The sequence below is a fragment of the Betta splendens genome, chromosome 13 (genome assembly GCF_900634795.4).
Source record: "Betta splendens chromosome 13, fBetSpl5.4, whole genome shotgun sequence".
NCBI lineage: Eukaryota > Metazoa > Chordata > Actinopteri > Anabantiformes > Osphronemidae > Betta > Betta splendens.
In genome coordinates this window covers 12,516,556-12,535,089 of record NC_040893.2, presented here as the reverse complement: position 1 = coordinate 12,535,089, position 18,534 = coordinate 12,516,556, and the positions used below count along the sequence as shown (strand labels likewise).

General features: G+C 47.2%; 2 protein-coding genes and 1 long non-coding RNA gene across 10 annotated transcripts in view; 1 reads left to right on the top strand and 2 right to left on the bottom strand.

The window, feature by feature from the left end:
* The window catches only part of dscamb (Down syndrome cell adhesion molecule b), an 80,830-nt gene extending 72,002 nt beyond the window's left edge, over positions 1–8,828 (bottom strand). For 3 of the 8 annotated variants that reach the window (XM_055514242.1, XM_029171280.3, XM_029171288.3), the window contains exons 1-3: positions 8,261–8,429; positions 6,826–6,985; positions 6,205–6,274 (exon numbers count right to left, since the gene is read on the bottom strand). In XM_055514242.1, the coding sequence (XP_055370217.1) occupies positions 6,205–6,274; positions 6,826–6,858 (103 nt within the window). In that variant the 5' untranslated portion in view covers positions 6,859–6,985; positions 8,261–8,429. Of the gene's footprint in view, positions 1–6,204; positions 6,312–6,778; positions 6,986–8,260; positions 8,430–8,697 lie in introns of those variants that run through there. The other 5 variants (XM_055514243.1, XM_029171277.3, XM_055514244.1 and 2 more) reach the window with 5 other exon arrangements.
* bace2 (beta-secretase 2) lies at positions 8,663–17,266 on the top strand. Its single transcript, XM_029171292.3, has 9 exons — positions 8,663–9,125; positions 12,837–12,925; positions 13,102–13,318; positions 14,257–14,388; positions 14,970–15,104; positions 15,361–15,462; positions 15,878–16,021; positions 16,093–16,261; positions 16,826–17,266. Exons 1-9 carry the CDS (start codon positions 8,838–8,840, stop codon positions 17,065–17,067), a joined length of 1,518 nt encoding a protein of 505 aa, XP_029027125.1. The 5' UTR covers positions 8,663–8,837; the 3' UTR covers positions 17,068–17,266.
* On the bottom strand, positions 12,823–15,981 carry LOC114868020 (uncharacterized). Its single transcript, XR_003787969.2, has 3 exons — positions 15,841–15,981; positions 14,240–15,127; positions 12,823–13,950 (listed from the first exon to the last, which is right to left on the bottom strand). It is a non-coding gene; the product is annotated as an uncharacterized LOC114868020 (long non-coding RNA).
* Positions 17,267–18,534: the final 1,268 nt, after the last annotated feature.

Below are 18,534 nucleotides of genomic sequence, written 5' to 3'. Positions count from 1 at the left end.
ACAGAGCTGGGTTACACTCAGTGTGATATAACCAGCAGGGCAGTGTGCATCTCATTCTCTATTCCGCATGACAGAATGTGCCAAAATCGAAATCCGGCTTTTATTTACCCCGAGATGCTCATTTTCCTCCCTTATATGTCGGGGCTCAGGAACGAGCCTTCGATGAATCTACAGGACAGAATGTGAAGACTACGAAGCAGAATAAATACTGTGAAAATACAGTAATGGTGGTTCATTCCCTCAGCTATATTTGGCCCTTATTGCTTTTTTCCCACAGTGAAATAAAAGGGTGTTGTTATTTGTCAAGGAGAGCGACAGTAATTAGCCTAATGGGAGTTAATACGGGAAAGGTGCCGCTCAGGCTTCCTGTCAGCGCGCGCGTTCGTCCGCCTGCCGCTCCGCCAGCGCTCGCTCCGGCACAAACAGCAGCAGACAAACGCGAGCGCTGCTCCGCGTTCGCCCAGGTCTCCACCAGAACAAACTGTTCCGGCGCCTTCAAATGCCACGGCTCCCCCTGCCCTCGCCTTCCCCCTTTCATTTCTCCAGCGGCGCCTTCCATTCTTTCACGTCCTCTTTCTGACCTATTGTTTTCCAAAAACAAACGTTTAATTAAGACGATCGTTTAACTCGTTGCCCTAAGCTGGGAGATAAACCCCAACAAGTTAAAGTCTGTGGAGCCGGGGAGAAAACATGGGTGAATCAGGGCAGTGGGTCACTGATCCTGCCTGTCATTTACAGGGGATTAAGAGCAGTGTTGGTGTCTCAGCTGTGGATTCTCTGCACAGACATCCAGTAGATTCATTAGCAGCCAACGTGAGACGTGAACATTTCGGAGGCGGGATGAACTACTGTACCGCCCTGCTTTAAATTTAACAGACACTCCTTTTTCCTCTGAAGATGAATATTGCGCCTCTCAGCACCGCTCGGTTGCGCTTAGCGTGTATTTACATTACAAAGTCTTCCACCCAAGCAATTTTACAAGTATAGCGCCTTGCTCAAGGGCACCGCTGTATTTTTAATTTACTTTCCCAGGGATGGCGCGTGTGCTCATGAGGCCAAGGGCAGGACCTCATCATCCACTACAGGTGATAATCCAGACCACAGCTTCGCGTCGTCTACCTTTGTGTCCATCTTTTTGCTATTTCGCCGGCAAAGGCAAACGAAACCCCCCAAAATGGAGGAATAATGATTTGATTGTGGGTTCAAGAGATTGGGAGAAGGCAACCATGGAATTAGAGAGTGCCATCTGACATTTTAGGGGGAATGAGGAAGTGGTACAATCTAGCTCAGTAAACAGGGTTTTATGAGAAGCTGAAATTAAAACGGCAGAGGAAGAAAATAATGGAATAAATAAAGAAAGCAAATCAAAAGGTTATATTTGTTCCTGTGGGATACGGAAGCGAACGGAGTCTGAAGGGCCTGTATTACCACAGGCAGCCTGTGTCGCTTAGATGGAAAAAGAGAGGAGCTACAACAAGACACCGCTCACCTGGTGGGAACCTACTGTGTGTACATATACACACACTCCCAGTACATGTTGTGTGTGGGAGTTGAGCAGCATAAGCACAGTTGCACAATAGGAGTTTGACAGCAAACAGAAAACAGAGTAACATCAACACTGACCAAAAAAGGGATCGGGTTTATTGATCGTGAAGTTTACACTGGAGCATGTCACATATGAAGGTCAATCAGCTGGGCCTCAATATTAAAGTAAGGCTTCTATTTGATATTATACCTACAACATAATGTCTAAAACATAGAGGTTAATTTGCTTTTTCGTCGTAAAACCGGCAATTAAAATTCAACTGCCTCGATCCCCACTATATGAGGGAAGCTTTTAATCTCACATAAGCAGAGGTACAGTCTGATACGGTGAGGCCAAGGCTTCGTGTTAAGTTAAGTTAAGCATAGATGCTTCTGTTGGTGCAACACAGGTTATTGGGCGCTGCGTCCATCACTCACACCAGACAGACAGCTGTTCCAGCGAACAGACCGCTAGAGACGGGGGAGGCCGTGGCTTGATTTTCACTCGGGGCCGTGACCTTGTGAGCGGTGGACGGAGGCGTTCACTGGTGAATCCCATTATACAAACGGGCTCAGGTTTTTCCTTATGGTCGTGCAGGACAAACAAACTCCTGCCATGTCTCTATTTGCACTTTGAATGAGGGCAGAGAGGACCTTCGGTGGGGTTGGATCTGGCTGTGCGGGTGGGGGGAGGAGAAGGGTGTAGTTGGCGTTAGCCCCCCAGCGTGATGCCTAAGCAGTGGTAAGTGAATGTGACAATGAGACCCCTGGGCTGCTGCTGCTGCTGCCGCTGCTGACAGGCCTGGCTGGGCTGCGTGGCCATGCGTGCGCGTCTGTCTGTTTGTGCACGCGCCACCACCTCTGTGGGTGGAACGGAGCAGAGGAAATGGAGCACATGTGAGACGGCTCATGGACACCGCTCGCCCAAGGTCGCGGCTTCTCCGGCGCGCTGGCGTAGCATCGGTGCCCGGTGGCCCGCGTTTCACCGCCAAGTTCGTCACGGAGGTCAAAAACGAGGAGGCAGACGGCGGTTGCGCGGCAATAAACCGTGGCTGTCATTGAAGTGAACAGGAAATGATACCCAACATGCACCAGTCTCTCAGATTCAATCCATCTTAAATCGAGGGCTTCCTGTGATTACTAGAATGTCTTCCAGCTGCCCCCGGCGTGTGGGTAATCCCTCAGGATGAGGCCCCTTGTTTTGAAAACCCCTGCGAAGCCCAGTGTCTCTTATAGCAAAACACAGGCCGGCCTATCACCAGCAAAGCGTCCACGCGGCTCGCTCCTTCGCCACCCAGAGGAGGATCAGGTTGCCTTTACACTGCGCGATCTCATAATAGAAACACTGGCAGCGCGGGTATAATGATCTCTTTTGTTGGCTAAGACAATGACACTGATAAGGGCCGGGGCCGGATCGGGCCCCGGGTGGACGCCTGTATAGGGTTACGTGTTGTGGAGGCCGAAGCGGCGCGGCTACTAAACACGGCCCGGTGCGGTGTAGCCTTACACGCTGGTGGGATGAAAAGACACCCGCAGGTCAATCAGCTTCAGGACACACGCACGCACCTTAAATGAGGACCGCGATGACCTGCGAGTGGGCCGATGACCCGACAAAAGCGCAAAACGTCAGCGCCTGGTTCACGCAGGCAAAGCTCTGAAGCTGTTGGAACACGATTTCACATATATCATTTCTGAATTCATCTCTTAGGGAAAGTATTTGTCATTTTGGCACGTACCTAAAATATAATTACATGCATTAGATCAACCGCTCTCATACACAGGATAATGCAGTGCCAGTAGGCTCTTATCTTAGTTTGGCTTATTTTAGCTCAGAGGAAAGAAATATCGGCGCATGAAGCCACAGCCTCCGGTGTGACAGCTCAGCTTAGCATCTGAGCTTGATATTAAATGAAAACATTGGTCTGGCTCCGTCTGAAAGTAACAAAATGTGCCTCACAGCACATCTACAGCTCACTAACAGATTTGGTTTTAACGGATTAAATCAACAGCATCTACTCTGCTCATTATTGAGCTTCTGTGTGTTTGTGCAAGGCCAGCGTTGGACTAGCAGGTGATACAGTAGAAATGGCCCATAGAACTCTTGCAAGAAGCCTTAAATTGCGTATTTTAATTTAGAGGCTCGCTGAAACGGCTGAATTACAGAGGCCACATCCTCCTGTTATTGTCTGCAGACCCACATCTCCTAAATACATTATTTTAACTCCAGGACCTCAGTTCGCTGCGGAACAGACCATAGCACATGCACTACAGCAACCTTTCATGATACTAACACCCCAGCCTGCTACAGCAACCCCAGCCACTTTCCCATTGGTTAGCCCCAAGGCACAGAGGAGCATATCTGTAGCCAACCTTGACGTGCTAAACTAGGACGCTGAAGGGGACAGAAACAGGAGGAGAGGCAGGGGAGCAAGGGGAAGGAGGAGAGAGGGGGGGGGGGGGGCGTAATGAACGGCTGCTGGAGGAGTGGCAGAAATAAGGAAGTGAGGTTATGGAGCTGAGAGCGCGATGGAAAAGAGGGGATGCAGGAAGGAGCGATGCAAGAAGGAGGGGAGTGAAGGTGGAGAGCGTGCGTGAACGGAGGGAGAGAACGGGGTGGGTTCGGTGATTTGTACTCTAGCTGCATATACGCCTGGTCTCCATCGTCTCCATTCTCTGCTTGAAAACTGGAAAAATCAATACACCCACAGTCTAGTGTATCCCCACATGAACTGGATCATTAAAAATATATAATCAAACACCCCGCCGTCATTTTTCACCGTTATTACCATCACACGGATGCCGCCGTATCACCAAAGTGGCTGTAACAATGTAATAACCCAATCAATGGCCTTCTAATTATTCCAGTGCCTCGGTTAATCGTCCGGTTCGAGCAGCCGTGCAGCCTCGACGCTGGGAGCGGCACACGGAGACGCGCTCGCTAACAGGCGCGCGCGGCGGAACCAACGCCGGGCTGTCGTAATAAGAATATCTGACTTCTCAGCTTCACAACTCAATCCAACTCAGGGTCGCAGCGTTGCCTAGTAACGATGGCACACTACTGACCTTATCTATGTGGTCATAAAAATGTATGAAGAAGAACCCCCCCCTACCACCACCACCACCACCTTCCAGCATCCTCCCCGACAGCCTTCATTCAGTCCTGCAACAATCCTCGCGCTTGCAGACACGCACTCCGACCGGCGCCTAGCGAGGGGGGCGCTACCCCCCCCCCCCCCCCCCCACACACACACACACACACACACACCCCCACACACACACACACACACCCCCACCGGGGCGGCTCTGCGGTGGGTGCCGTTTGCCCAGGAGCCCCCTGCGCGTGCACGGTGTGTGCAGAGCACGCGCACGAGCAGCGGAGCGGACGCGGCGCCGGTGGGCGAGTGGTGGGAGGCTGCAAGAAGGCAGACAGCACGCCATGAAACTGATAGAGAGCCGCGAGAACAGAGGGACACACTCGAGCGCAAAGGAGACTCGGCAGCGCGCCGCAAGGTGAGTCAGAGCGCCGGCGTCGTAAGCGCATTAGCATCAGAGGGGACGTTCCGCCCCGGCTGCGAAGCGAGGGGAGCGCGTCTTAAAGGAGATGGCGACAGAAGCACCGGTGGCCCGCCTCTGCACTGAGCATCGCCAAAACAGTGCATTTGTGAAGGTAATTTGCTTGTGAGAGATGAGGCGTGTCTGATCTCTCTCCCCCCGTGAAGCCCAGGAGGCAGGTTCAGCTCCTCTAATTGGCCATCACCTTGGAGAGGGCCATCCTAATGAGGAAACAAACTCCAGGTGTTGCACCTGGTGTAACCTTTGGGAGTCACAGGGGGGAGTGGGACGCGCACGCACGCACACGCACACGCACACGCACACACACACACACACACACACACACACACGCTCCATCTGTCTGCTTCACAATTAAGACGGGGCCAAAATATGCCGGGACTCACAACAAAGTCAAAAGGACCTGCTTCCAACTCATTCGTTCAGCTGTTGATAGTAAAAATAGAGCTGTTGTGTGTGCAAGTCGTGCCTAAATACACAAATCGTTTCATCATGCGGGTCAACATCTACTGTGTGTCTGTCAATTCAGTAATCACTAACATAAGGAGCCCACAACGTACATACAGTATGCTCCTAAAACATCTGCTCTGAGGCACCCGGCTCATCAGGTGGGATCGGTGTGAGTGAGTGAGTGAGTGAGTGAGTGAGTGAGTGAGTGAGTGAGTGAGTGAGTGAGTGAGTGAGTGAGTGAGTGAGTGAGTGAGTGAGTGAGTGAGTGTTAGAGGAGCTGGTGAGGCCATGTGCAGTGCCTTGAGCAGAGGTGGCGAATGGTGGCAGGGTCCCTGACTCCCACCGTGGCCTGTTTACACACTGGCCTCTCTGACTCATCTACATGTCACTAATGCTTTTCCTATGAATGAACAAACAGATAGCGATACAGTGCAGAGAGGCACCGCTATCACCACAGGGGGGTAGAGTAAGTGTGAACAGCCTGTGAGAATAGCATGAGCCATCCTTAGTCATACTCCCGCCTGTCTGAGCAGGGAGAGTTGCCACACAGTTACAAGTAATTGATCTAAAAAAACAAAATAAATCAAAACCAGCTGTCTTTTATATGGCTGGAAACATACAGTGTGATACCAGTGAATGAGCAGTGATGTACCCACGCACCTGTTGTCTGGCTCATCCCTCTCATCTTACCCAGGCTCTCCTCATTTGGTCTGCTCTCCTGCAGTAGCAGCTGTGAATATGTACACCTTGTTAGGAGGTTGACAGTTCTGGCAGTGGGAGAGACGGGGAAGTAGCTTGTTATGGAGAGCAGGCTAACCATATGTCAATCCCTGCTATGCAGAGACAGCGAGCGGAAAAACAGGCTAAGAATAAATGAGACGTCTTCTTTTAAACACAGAACAAAAACAGGGGAATCTTATCTTCAAGGTGCGAGTATATTCATTACCAAAGCAAGATGCACTACATCCAGTACAATATTTGGAGAGTGCAATGATTCTAGCCACTCAAATAAATCTCCTGACCTCAATATATATATATATATATATATATATATATATATATATATATATATATATATATATATATATATATATATATATATATATATATATATATATATATTATATATATGTGTGTGTGTGTGTGTGTGTGTGTGTGTCCACAATATATCCTCAACATCTGGAGCTGATACAGTATCTGTGATTAGGTGGAGATGATGACGTGAAGCGCTCACCTCGCCTCTCATGAGCTGTAACGATCGGAGCTGTGAGGATTACGCACCAGTGTTCCAGTAAAGGAGCTTTGTGCTGCCATATGTAGGACCACTGGTTCTCCTAAGCCGCCTAATATGTTCACACAAACAGACACCGCTACAGCGCCCTCAGACTGGATTAACGGCACAGGAATGGTGTGGAGCGCCTTCCAGTGGCCGACTGTGGAACTGCAGGAGGAGGTGGAAAAATGGGGAAAAATAAATACCCAGTCAACACATACAACACAAGCACAATGCTGCATAAACAACAGCCATTATCCTTTCAGTCAGCTGAGTCAAAATGAATTATTATTATTACCACTATTTGAAAACTGTGACCACGGTATCTATAAAATGACAAGCAAAGGCGGAGGCAATGATAATTAACATGGTCGCAACAGGCACTTTTAAGTGCTACCACTGTAGTTACCCCATAAACCCAATGATACATATCTATATCTATAATACTTGCTCAGGTTCACAGGCCTGTGAATGGTGAGCTTATTGTGTAAAAAAAACAACAACGTATAAAATACATTATCAGACAATAATTTCAGTGTTTGATGAGAAGAAAGAGGAAAGTAGCAATCGTGGAGCCCTTCTCTTCGTTATATTGGGGTAAAGACGAAGAAGAAATGGGAATTGGGTCATTCACAAGACTCTTGTGTTTCCTGGAGCCTTATATTTGCAGTCACAACCTTTTCACACATTGTTCAACTTATCGTATGTATATCGCTCAAGGCAGAGACAGGGGGGTGGGCTGAACATGTGACACTGTAACAATGGACACATGAGGAATTCGGAGGGAGACAGTGGTGGTCTCTGTGTAAAGCCGGCAGCATGGAGAAGACCTGTGACATCGATCATGCCTCACCACTGGCATCTTCTTCCTCATTCTCTGCACTGCCAAACAGCCCCTGGCTGAAGCAATAAACAAGGAAACCCTCAGAGTTTCCGAGCTGAAACAATAACATGCTTTTATCTGTACAGTTGGTGCCATTGCCTGTATTGTAACAGAGCAGCAGTTGGTGCTTGAGTAAGGGATGAAACCGAGGAGCCTTTTGTGAAAGAAGTGCATGGGAATGACTCGTGCATGATTTGAGGAAGACTGCAATCATATGTTAACGCTTTAACCTTCTTGTACACAGCAGATGCAACGTAATGAATGAATAAAAGCTTAAAAACACTTACATGGCTGTAATGTTATTAAGCATTATGTAGGTCAGTAAGTAAAAAAAATACTTATTTAGACTTGTTAGGGCAAAATACTGTGTCAATTTGCGAGTGGTATGCGAGAAAACCAGTGTAACTCGTACATTGTTGTGTTGTGGCTGAACCACGAACAGCCATAGATTAAGGGGACGGATAAATATTAAATGAATGGAGAATTTTACCAACAATTTAAAGCGAGTCAAAACAATTAGGACATGCGTTTGTTAGAGTCGTAAAACAGCAAATACGCACCCACGTTTTGCCTGTTCGCGGCGTCCTCACGTGGGAAGTCGCTCACATCAATTTTTAATGGAACCGCTCCCGCACCATCCCGAAAGTCGCGACAATAAATTGGACCAGGTTAGGGCTTCAAAATAAATGGTCAATGTTTTTACTTTATTTGAGCTAAGGTATTTCGTTATATTTCAACGCTGTTCAGCTTTTATTGTGTGTGCGTCTCAACGCGGAGTCCGTTTACACTGATCTTATGCCCAATCAATAACCTCGACGCGCCCTTTATTTTGAAAGCGCAGGCGGAACTTGTAGCTCCCTTTGGCGGCTAGCTTAACCACAGCTGGATCAGCAGCTGGTGGATAAAAGTGAAACAAGTTGGAAGCGCGCATTGACTAAGTAAACCGTCGAGTCGCCGCCAGTCACACCGTGTTACCATGTCAATATGTTCTGCTTACTTTTGACGGCGGACAAGCGGCGGTTCCACGGCGGCCGTTGCGGCGCCGCGGGCGTTTCCATGACGGCGAGCAAACTTGAGCAAACTTTGAACGCGGAGTTCGGACGCCGTCGCAATTAGCGCGAGCCGCAGCTCGAGACCATGGCACGCCGCGCCTCGCTCGCGACGTGGGCGCTCGTTCTCGGCGTTTGCGTCGGCGCGTGCAGGTGCTACTTCTCCATTCCCATGAAGATCTACACGGGGAGGGTGAACGTGTCGTCGGTGGTGGACCTGGTGCCCGTGAGGCGCGCGACGTCGGACGCCGGCGGCCTCTCCCTGGCCTCCGACCCCAGCGGCGCCGTCAACTTTCTGGACATGGTCAACAACCTGGAGGGCGACTCCGGGAGAGGCTACTACATAGAGATGTCCATTGGCAGTCCCGGTCAACAGGTAACGTCAGCGCACGCGCCGTAACCTGGGCGGCTTTGGTTTGAGGTCTGTGTCGTTTGTGCAGGTGAATGACAGTTTTCACCAAACAAACACAAACAAACAACATCCTGAGTGTTCAAAGAATGAACAGGCTGCCTTATGATTCTGGTGATTTTCAATGGGAGGAAACAAGGTTTGTTAGGAAAACTACTCTCAACTATTTCTTGTTTCTATATATTTTAGTGCAAAAGGGATTTTCTTTTCATTTTCTTTGTTGTTGCTTACGTTTTCTCCAGTAAATAACAACACACGTTGTAATTACACCATAAAAGGTTCAATTAAGAAAAAGCAGTTATTTTATGTGAAGGGCTCCAACTCCAAGTTTTTGATTCCTATCATCAGTGTTCTCCCCCCTTTTTTTTAAATTAATTTACCTTATTCCCTTTTAATCACTTGCTTTTTACATGTGTTTTTCATGCATTAAAATGAACTGGGCCGTGGGAAAAGCAGTCCTGGAGCATTTAATAATTCCTCCGCCTGTATAATAAAATCACACTTTTTTTTTCCCAGGCCTGTCTGGCACCATCTTAGCTGCAGAATAGCGTAGCTTCAGGGTGCAGCAGCTGGCTCGAGTCCCTGCGGGCCCCGGGGTCTGAAGGTAGACTAAACCCCGGCTCACATGCACTCACATGATGCCGCCTGTGAGGACCTCTGTTTCCTACCAGGCAGCTGACAGGGATTATGAGGCTCCCAGGGAGCAAAGAGCAGCCCTCGAGTTGCACAAAACGGCTCAAGCCCTGGTTCCGCTATATTAGCTGTGTGTATTTCCCTTTTGGTTGCATGCAAATGTGCTCTCTTTAATTCACGGTTAGCGCTTGACACCGCTTGTTATGTAAAGAGCCTGACAAAATCATATTAATGATTAAGGAGGGCTAAGTGGCCCCAGATGAGTTGGAAGAGAGATTCACCCATCACTATTAAAAATACATGATGCTTTAGGGTGTTGTAGGTTTAAGGCAATGCTCGGCTGTGCGGGTAAGTGGATGTGTTTCAGTGGGAGCTCAGAGGAAAAGGTGAATTATCTCATTAGTAACTTGACCTCTTGTTCCTAGGCTTCTCCAGTTAAACAGATCAGAGCTTTTAAGACGTGGCACAGATCGGGTTCTCAGGCTCACAGAGGCTTATCGGTGCGGCCCGCCGTGTCACTGTCTGGCCCGCGTCACCCTCCGAGGATACTGTTGCAACGCTTTGCAGCAAACGGGTCTCGCGCACCTTGAAGAGCACCGTACTAATGGAAGACCACAAACGAGGAGATTCCCCAGAGTTCGTGTTTGTTCAGGCCATAATTTATTCACGGCAGTGTTTTACTCCTGTGCACTTTTCTCAGGAAACCTGAAGGGCAAGTGGTGCACGTAGCGGTACACGGCCAGACACAGGTGTGCTAATTACACCTTATCTATGATATTATCATTCACATTCTTTACGATGAATCCCCTGGAGATTTGATCTTCCGCAAAGGTTTTATATATTCAAATAATTAACCTACACCAAGCAATTAAAAACACTGATGCAGTGGGTTCAATTAAGCTTTGGTTTCTCTTGGCATCACTGTTTTCTTTACTGTGATCACAGTTTATGGATAGACTAATAATTTCCACTGCATATTATCCATATTATACAGTACCTATTATACATTCTGCCTAATACCAGTTCAGCTTTATGAGCAGCAGTCATTAATATAATTACTTAGAACTATGTGTTTCTTGCCTGAGGAAGCTTGAATACATCACTTCATTTATTTAAGTATTTTATTTACTTTTTTTTTCATTTAAATGCTGCACATGGATGATGGTATTGGGGAAAAATATGTCATAGTCATAGTCAAAAACATACTGTAGTTTATAATTATTTTAATGTTAATGTCTATTAATTTTTTCCAACCTTTTTAATGGCTGGGTTACAGTGTAGTATAATATAACAGGCATATTTAACTTTTATTCTCTAACAGTGAAGTATCGACACGTCTGCACTATGTGGAAGCATCAGTGTCACCTTTTCACGCAGTGAGACCACATGTCCTACGATTTACCAGCACTGAGTCACGCTCTGTGTTATTCTAACCACATGATGATGTGATTACAGGGCCGCGCCGCTAAATGAGGCTCCATTCAAATGAGCCGCTAATAGCCACATCTGTTGGCGCGCGGCACCGTCGGGCTGAGGCGTCGCGTGGAGAGCCTCGCATCTGCTAATTGGTACAAACAGGTAGCAGATGCACGTTGCCACTGCGGAGCCGCTGCCAATTAGTCAGTGAGCACTATGGGCAGCAGCATGAGGGGGGGAGGAGGGGGGCGCCCGGGGCTGAGGATGGTGTGAGTAGGACAGAGAGGAAATGTGGGGATAAGGAGAGGCCCCTGCTTCGTCTCCCTCACCACATGCTTCTGGTGGTTTCCAATCTGGCCCGCTGGCCTGGTTCAGACCCGGTGCCAGGGGACCGGCGCCATCTGCAAGGCAGCAGCGGGGTTTTGGATGGCAGAGATGCAGCGGTGGGCCCGGCGCCAGCCCAATGAGGAGGAAGTGATAAGCCCGGCACACCGACGGGGCCTTTCCAAGTCCAGCTGACGGCTTTGATAATTAAAGAGCTGTTTCATAATGATTTCATGCACACCTGACCGTGACAGCGAGACTATAGGAGGTTATTTTTATGGCGCTGTTGAATTCTGATGAAATAGTGCAGTATAATGTCAAACAGGCCTTGGCTGGAAATGCTTCATGTATGATTGGCTTGAGGCAGTAGACTTCTACCCTTTTTTTTTTAATGTTTGAAGCTAGTGTGAATCTTGAATGAACCGCTTCCAGTTGTTCCGGCCAATGAGAAACGGAGGCGGCCACAGAGGGACGATAACGGACTCGCTGCCGTCGTTCCCGTGTCTTTGTTTGACTGTTCGATGCCCACTGAACCCTGGGTGGTTTCACGGACCGTGACACGCGACGCTGCTGATGAAGCACTGTATGGGCACCTTTTTGTTGTCGAGTCATCAGGCGGCCGGGGGGGAGGGGGGCATTAGGTTTGCGACCCCCGCCGCTCCAGTCTTCCAAGTGGTTCGTTACTGATCCCGACTCCTAGACGAGGCCGCCGCCGCCGCTGTCTGGTCCACGACGCACACGACGGAGCAGAGCGGCCGGGTGTGTGCAGTTTGACTCTCCGTTCACACCAGAGTGTGATTATAGCAGAACTACTTAGCAGTTTGACTCAGCAGATTGTGACACTGACATCTAAAAAAAATAGCTCAACCTCAAATTCTCTCCTTTCTTTGGGTTTTAAGCTTATGGTTGTTATTAACTAACACATTATTTCAGTGTAGAATTGAACACAGGTTACATAAATTCTACACTATTCTAAGTTTTGGGTTATTTTGTGACTCTAATGTGTAATGTTCAAATCTCTTCATATTAATGTAGCTATGATTTCCCTTTCTGTGGTCAGTTCTTACTGTAAAAATGTGAAGTCGTTTAATTTCTATGAATAATATCTCATGGCTTTGCTCTCCTGCTCCTGTGAACGTCTCAGCTGCAGAAGGGTAAAGTATGAATGGAACTCCCTTGTGCCTCAGCTGACGTATTTGTCCTGTGACTCAGGAGCTCTGTAAATTAGGGTGGGGTTGACGTGTAGCTGATAACTGCAGCTGTTGTTAAGCAAACTTTTTTTTTTTTTCCCTGTTGTGTTTCCAGCTGAACATCCTGGTGGATACGGGCAGCAGTAACTTTGCAGTGGCTGCAGCTCCACACCCGTTCATCACTCACTACTTCAACACTGCACTGTGAGTGGCTGGAGCGCTTTGTCTAAGCAGATACAGTCTTCTCATTCTCTTATAACAGAATCGGAAGCTTTGATGCAGAAATAATTGTAGAGAGCGCCCCTTAATTATGTTCTTAATTTCAGATTGAACCTTTTTATTCATCTTCATATTTCTTGGGCTTCTTCCACTCTGTTCAGTTCTAGTACCTACAGTTCATCCAGCCGCACTGTGGCTGTCAAGTACACGCAGGGTAACTGGGAAGGTGAGCTGGGCGAAGATCGCGTCTCCATCCCCCAAGGCCCCAATGGGACCATCATCATCAACATAGCCGCCATCCTGTCATCTGAGGGGTTCTTCCTTCCTGGGGTCAACTGGCAGGGGATCCTGGGACTCGCCTATCCTATGTTGGCACGGGTGAGAGAGATAATAGTATTTTATATATTTACTAAACTTTTTGGTACATCAGATTGTTCCAGCAACTCAGAAATCCGTAAATGAAACTAGGTGTTTTGTGACTTTCATAGATATTCACAAAAGCCATCATCTCTGTAATATTTCAGGGTTTGTGTATTTTTATCTATAGAAACTGACTAAATGCAGAGAAAACCTGTAGCTCTGTCATGCAAACCGACACAAGAGACTCGAACATGTTGCTGAAATTTGTGTTGGCTCATATTCTAATTAATTCATAGTAATTTTAAGTTAGTTTGAGGACATCATTTGTATTTTGACAAGATACAAATCCCACATGCTTCCCTCAGTGTCGGCTTTCTTTAGCGTGATAATTTGGTGCTGATGGAACACAAATTGCATCAGTGTGAAGCAGAACAGTACCTGCTTTCATTCTGCGCAGACTACAGCAACCTCTGAGATCAAATGCCAGCGACTGAGGGCCAGATAGTCTCACACAGACCACTTTGTGCTGCTGTCTGAGTGTCCAGGTCCATTTTGCCTGAGGGCTGTTTGTCATGCATGACATGACATGACACGGACGAGAAAGCTACTAAAAGCTGCAGAGAGAACCCTTTCACTGTTTTTGGCACTGTCTGTTGAAAAATGAGTCAAATAAATAATAATTTCAAAGACCTGTTGTTTAGACAACAATTAAAAAAACGAGTACAAACAGGAAGCATGACATTTCCCATTGGTTTAACTACAAATTGTAGTTCAGGGTGTTTTAACATTTGTGTCTGTTATAGAAGCTTACAGTATCATGACAACAAAATAATTTGAGACTACATATTTCCTTTCTTGCAAAATCATGTGTGATACTAAATACATATTGAAATTATTTCATCTAAGCTCAAGTCAGTGTTCATGAGTTAAAGATAAGACCTCTGCCTTCCGCTCAGCCCGACTCTTCTGTGGAGCCCTTCTTCAACTCCATGGTGCGGCAGCTGGGAATCCCGGACATCTTCTCCCTCCAGATGTGTGGCGCTGGCCTGTCGGCCAGCAGCACGGCGGACCCCGCGGGGGGCAGTCTTGTGAGTAGTCAGCCGGAGCAGCCCGAGGTGGAGTCTGTTCAAAATAAACACAGAATAAGATTTGTCTGTAAAGTTGGCTCAAAGGCGAAAATGAGTCATTTTTATATGTGACCTCTGTCTTTAATTCTGTTTTATACATTGGTGTTGAGTCATTTCTGTAGAATCGGCCCAGGTACTAGTGGGCTATGGTTCAGCTCATTGTCTGAGACTAAGAAAATACCAGACTAATGGATTATACAGAGCAGCTCAGCCGTTTGCACATTATTATAATAATACCGTGGATGGTATCCTCTTTGTCAATGTGCTTTCTCCATTGGAGGCCCAGTCTACTTACACTGGAGCTAATTAAGCTAATACAGTGCCCTGCTGAGAGCAGGTCTGTCACTGTTATTCACATGGCCCTAATGCCTCGCTCACTGCATCTTCATCACATCACCCACTGGTTGAGACAGATGGATAATGTGGCAGGATGCCTGTGTTTATATATAAAACCAAAATGTGGCCCATGCGCAGTAATGTTGGCTTTTCAGTGTGTTGCTGTGGACGCTGTTGACCGATTGATGACTTTTGCTCCTCCTCAGATCTTGGGAGGGGTTGAACCAACTCTGTATCGTGGATCCATCTGGTACACGCCCATACTAGAGGAGTGGTACTACCAGGTGGAGGTGCTGAAGTTGGAGGTTGGGAACCAGAATCTGAACCTGGACTGCAGAGAGGTACACTGGACTCTGTACTGCTTCTGTGATTAACAGAATAGATTTAATTTCAGTAAATTATGTCCATGGTAGAAAATAAATCATCTTTTATTGTTGAGCTTCTACACAGGTAAAACTGAATCGAAGCAGCACCGCTGCATGGGGAATGTAAAGCAGTCTGCCTGCTTGTTAAAAAACATATTTTATATTCTTTTGTTTGCTCAAGGTCTTCCATAGGGGCTTGTTGAATGCTCTTCACTCTCTGCCTTTCTTGCAGTATAACAAGGATAAAGCCATAGTTGACAGTGGAACGACGCTACTGCGACTTCCTGTCAATGTCTTCAGTGCAGTGGTAGAAGCCATCACACGCAGCTCTCTGGTACAGTACACTGCCGCCTCTCCACAGACAATGATGAAACACGTTGTCAGAGCAAAGAGATGCAGGGGAGGAATGCACACCCCGACTATTCAAGGACGTACAGTAGTAGCTTTGAGTGGAAGGAGTTTGTTTGGCTGTAAAGAGTGTGAGAGTGTGTGTGTCCTTGCTTTTATTTTATTATTTTTTCATTTATTTTTTTTATACCATTACTATTTTTTACTGAACTGTTTTTCACCTTTTGCAGCTGCAGACAAACGACATTCAAAGACAATTTAAAGCAGGAAGCTACATTTTGAATGAATGGAGCCACGTTCCTGCAGATTAATCCCAAGTGGAGAAATGAAGGAACGGTAAAACCTTACTTGGCCCTTGACTGACCTCCAGGTGCCTCTGCCTCTGTGTGCTTCCCATGCAGGAGTTTTCTTCTGGGTTCTGGGACGGCACCAAGCTTGCATGCTGGCTGAAGGGAGAGACCCCCTGGAGGTTCTTCCCCAAGCTGTCAATCTATCTGAGGGCCACAAACTCCAGCCAGTCCTTCCGCGTCACCATCCTGCCCCAGGTACCTGCACAAACACTGGTCACTCCTTTTTTAATAGAGCCTGTCCATCAACCTGCATCGTTATGTGGCAGTTGTACATCCAGCAAATTGCAGACGTGGATGGAACTCTGGACTGCTTTCGCTTTGGAGTGTCTTCGTCGGCCAATGGCCTGGTGATCGGCGCCACCGTCATGGAAGGCTTCTACGTGGTGTTCGACCGCGCTCGCAAGAGACTGGGCTTCGCCCTGAGCAACTGTGCAGGTGAGGGAAGGGCGAAATGTGGAAAAATGATGCTGTGTGTGTGTGTGGGGGGGGTCCCTTTATGGTTTTACTTGGTATTCAGTTATAGTCATTCACTGTATGGAAATGTTTCTGGTAATCTTTGTTTTAAGTCTAAACCTTTAAGCCGGAAGGTCAATAAATGGCTGTAGATTAACTGATGCCTTCCAATAACTAGTGCAAACTGTGCAGTAAAACTTCAAGGTTCACTGACCAACAATGGCTTAAGTCATAGCATGCGGCCGTGTCCTGTGTAAACAGTAGCTTTGGCAAGGCCTCCTACTCGCATCCTACAAGTACAAAGATGACCTTTGTTCCGTCTGAAACAGACAAGGAGCTGATGACACAGGGTTAAAGGAGCTTGTGACAGCAAGGCTGCTGCGTTTCCTGAAATGCCCGCTGAAACCCAGACTGAAACAAACCTAGTTTTATTGAAAACCAAATAAGCCCAATAAGCCAGCTGTTTTTAGGACGCTGTGGAAAATGAACCCACATCTGGTGACGTCTGACGGTCTGTGACCCCCACTCCCCCGCCTCTCGCTGCAGTGAACGCGGGCGCGTCTCTGTCGGAGCTCGCGGGGCCCTTCTCGGCGGCCGACGTGGCGGCCGACTGCTCCGGCGGCTCGCTGCGGGAGCCGCTGCTGTGGGTCATCTCCTACGCGCTGATGGCCCTCTGCGCCGTGATCCTCGTGGCCCTGCTGCTCCTGCTGGTCCTGCCCTGTCGGCGCAGGGACCGCTCCGGGGAGATCACGGACGAGTCGTCGCTGGTCCGCCACCGCATCAAGTGACTGAGAAGAAAGGGACCGGCGAACAGGGCAAACGGGCACGCGGAGAGTGAGCAGAACCCGTCAACGGAGTTGGAGGTTTAATTCTGACTGAAGGCATCAACTTGGCCCAGGGAGGTGGACCCAGACTGATCAGCTGCCTCTTAAAGGGAAAATGCACCCTGAAAATACACTGTATAAACAGCAGCTGATGTAGTCATGATTCCAGTTTCTTTCTTGTTCCTACTGTTCATTGCCCATTTAGACGCTGGCATATAAATTTCTGGAGGTTGATTTAAGCCACAAGGTGTTTTTGGTAGTGGGTCTGACTCAACTGGAACCAGCCTGTACTGGAAACCACCTGGTCCAAGGGTGGCTCCCAACTAAAAGGCACTCTTGGTGCTGGGACTGACAGAGACACTAATGTTGTGCTCTACAACTACTGGTGCATTTCTTGCACCAAATGATGCCATTTCCAGCCACCGTTGGCTATTTTTTCCTTCACCGCTGTTAATTCGCTGCCAACAGATCTTTCGTACATTCTTCCCTTATAGACGTGATGTCAGGTCGCTCATCAGCTTCTAGTGACTGGCATTTTCAAAGCTGACCTTCAGTTTTCTGTGGAGTGAAATAAACGCGTGTGTCACTGAGGTCGGGAGGAGAAGCTGCTCGATCATTGTTGTTCTGATGAACGTTACACATGTTTACAGCGCCTGCAGTGCCAGCTTAGTTTGCTGAACAGCACTTTGGTCCTCAAGTCAATCAAAAGTATAATATAAAGCTCAAGTATAATATTTGACTTCTTATGCAATGTTTAGGTTTGTTAATTCTGTATCCGTCCAACTTAAAATTGATTTGAATGTGATTGTATTATTATTCCAAATCTTTGCTTTATAGACGTCCGATTTTGATTTCAAAGCCAAAGGATTTTTATGGGGTGACTGTGTTCTACACACCTTCAATCAGAGCTCAAGAACCTGTTGGCAATAAGTTTTCAAATGCACTGTCTCTTACACTAGTGATGATGTCACATATAGGCGTCAGGGATGCAATGCTTAAAGGGCCTTTAAGCCTCAGAAGCTGAGAGTGAGGTTTTTGTTTCTGACCAGAGCTGCACTACCTTGTTTCTGCCAAAATCTATGTTTTAAAATCAACACTTGTAGAGTTGAATCGTTGATTTTTGACTTTTGTAAGTACTTTTCTGTGCCAAAATATTTAAATAAAACTTCTAGAAGATCAAAGCAATTGATAATTTTTGAAATAACTTATTTCTTGATGTAAATTAAAGACATTCTGTTTTACATGGATAATTATAAAATACTGAAGTTAATATGAAACATTACAGAAATGCTGTTATCTTCATTTGAAACTTATATTTTATAAATAGAACAAATAACTGACAGGGTCCTGTATGAGCTGCTATCGGATACAAATTTTGCAGAATTGATAAAATAATTTTGAAGAAACCTGTGTTAATTTGCTTCATTAAAG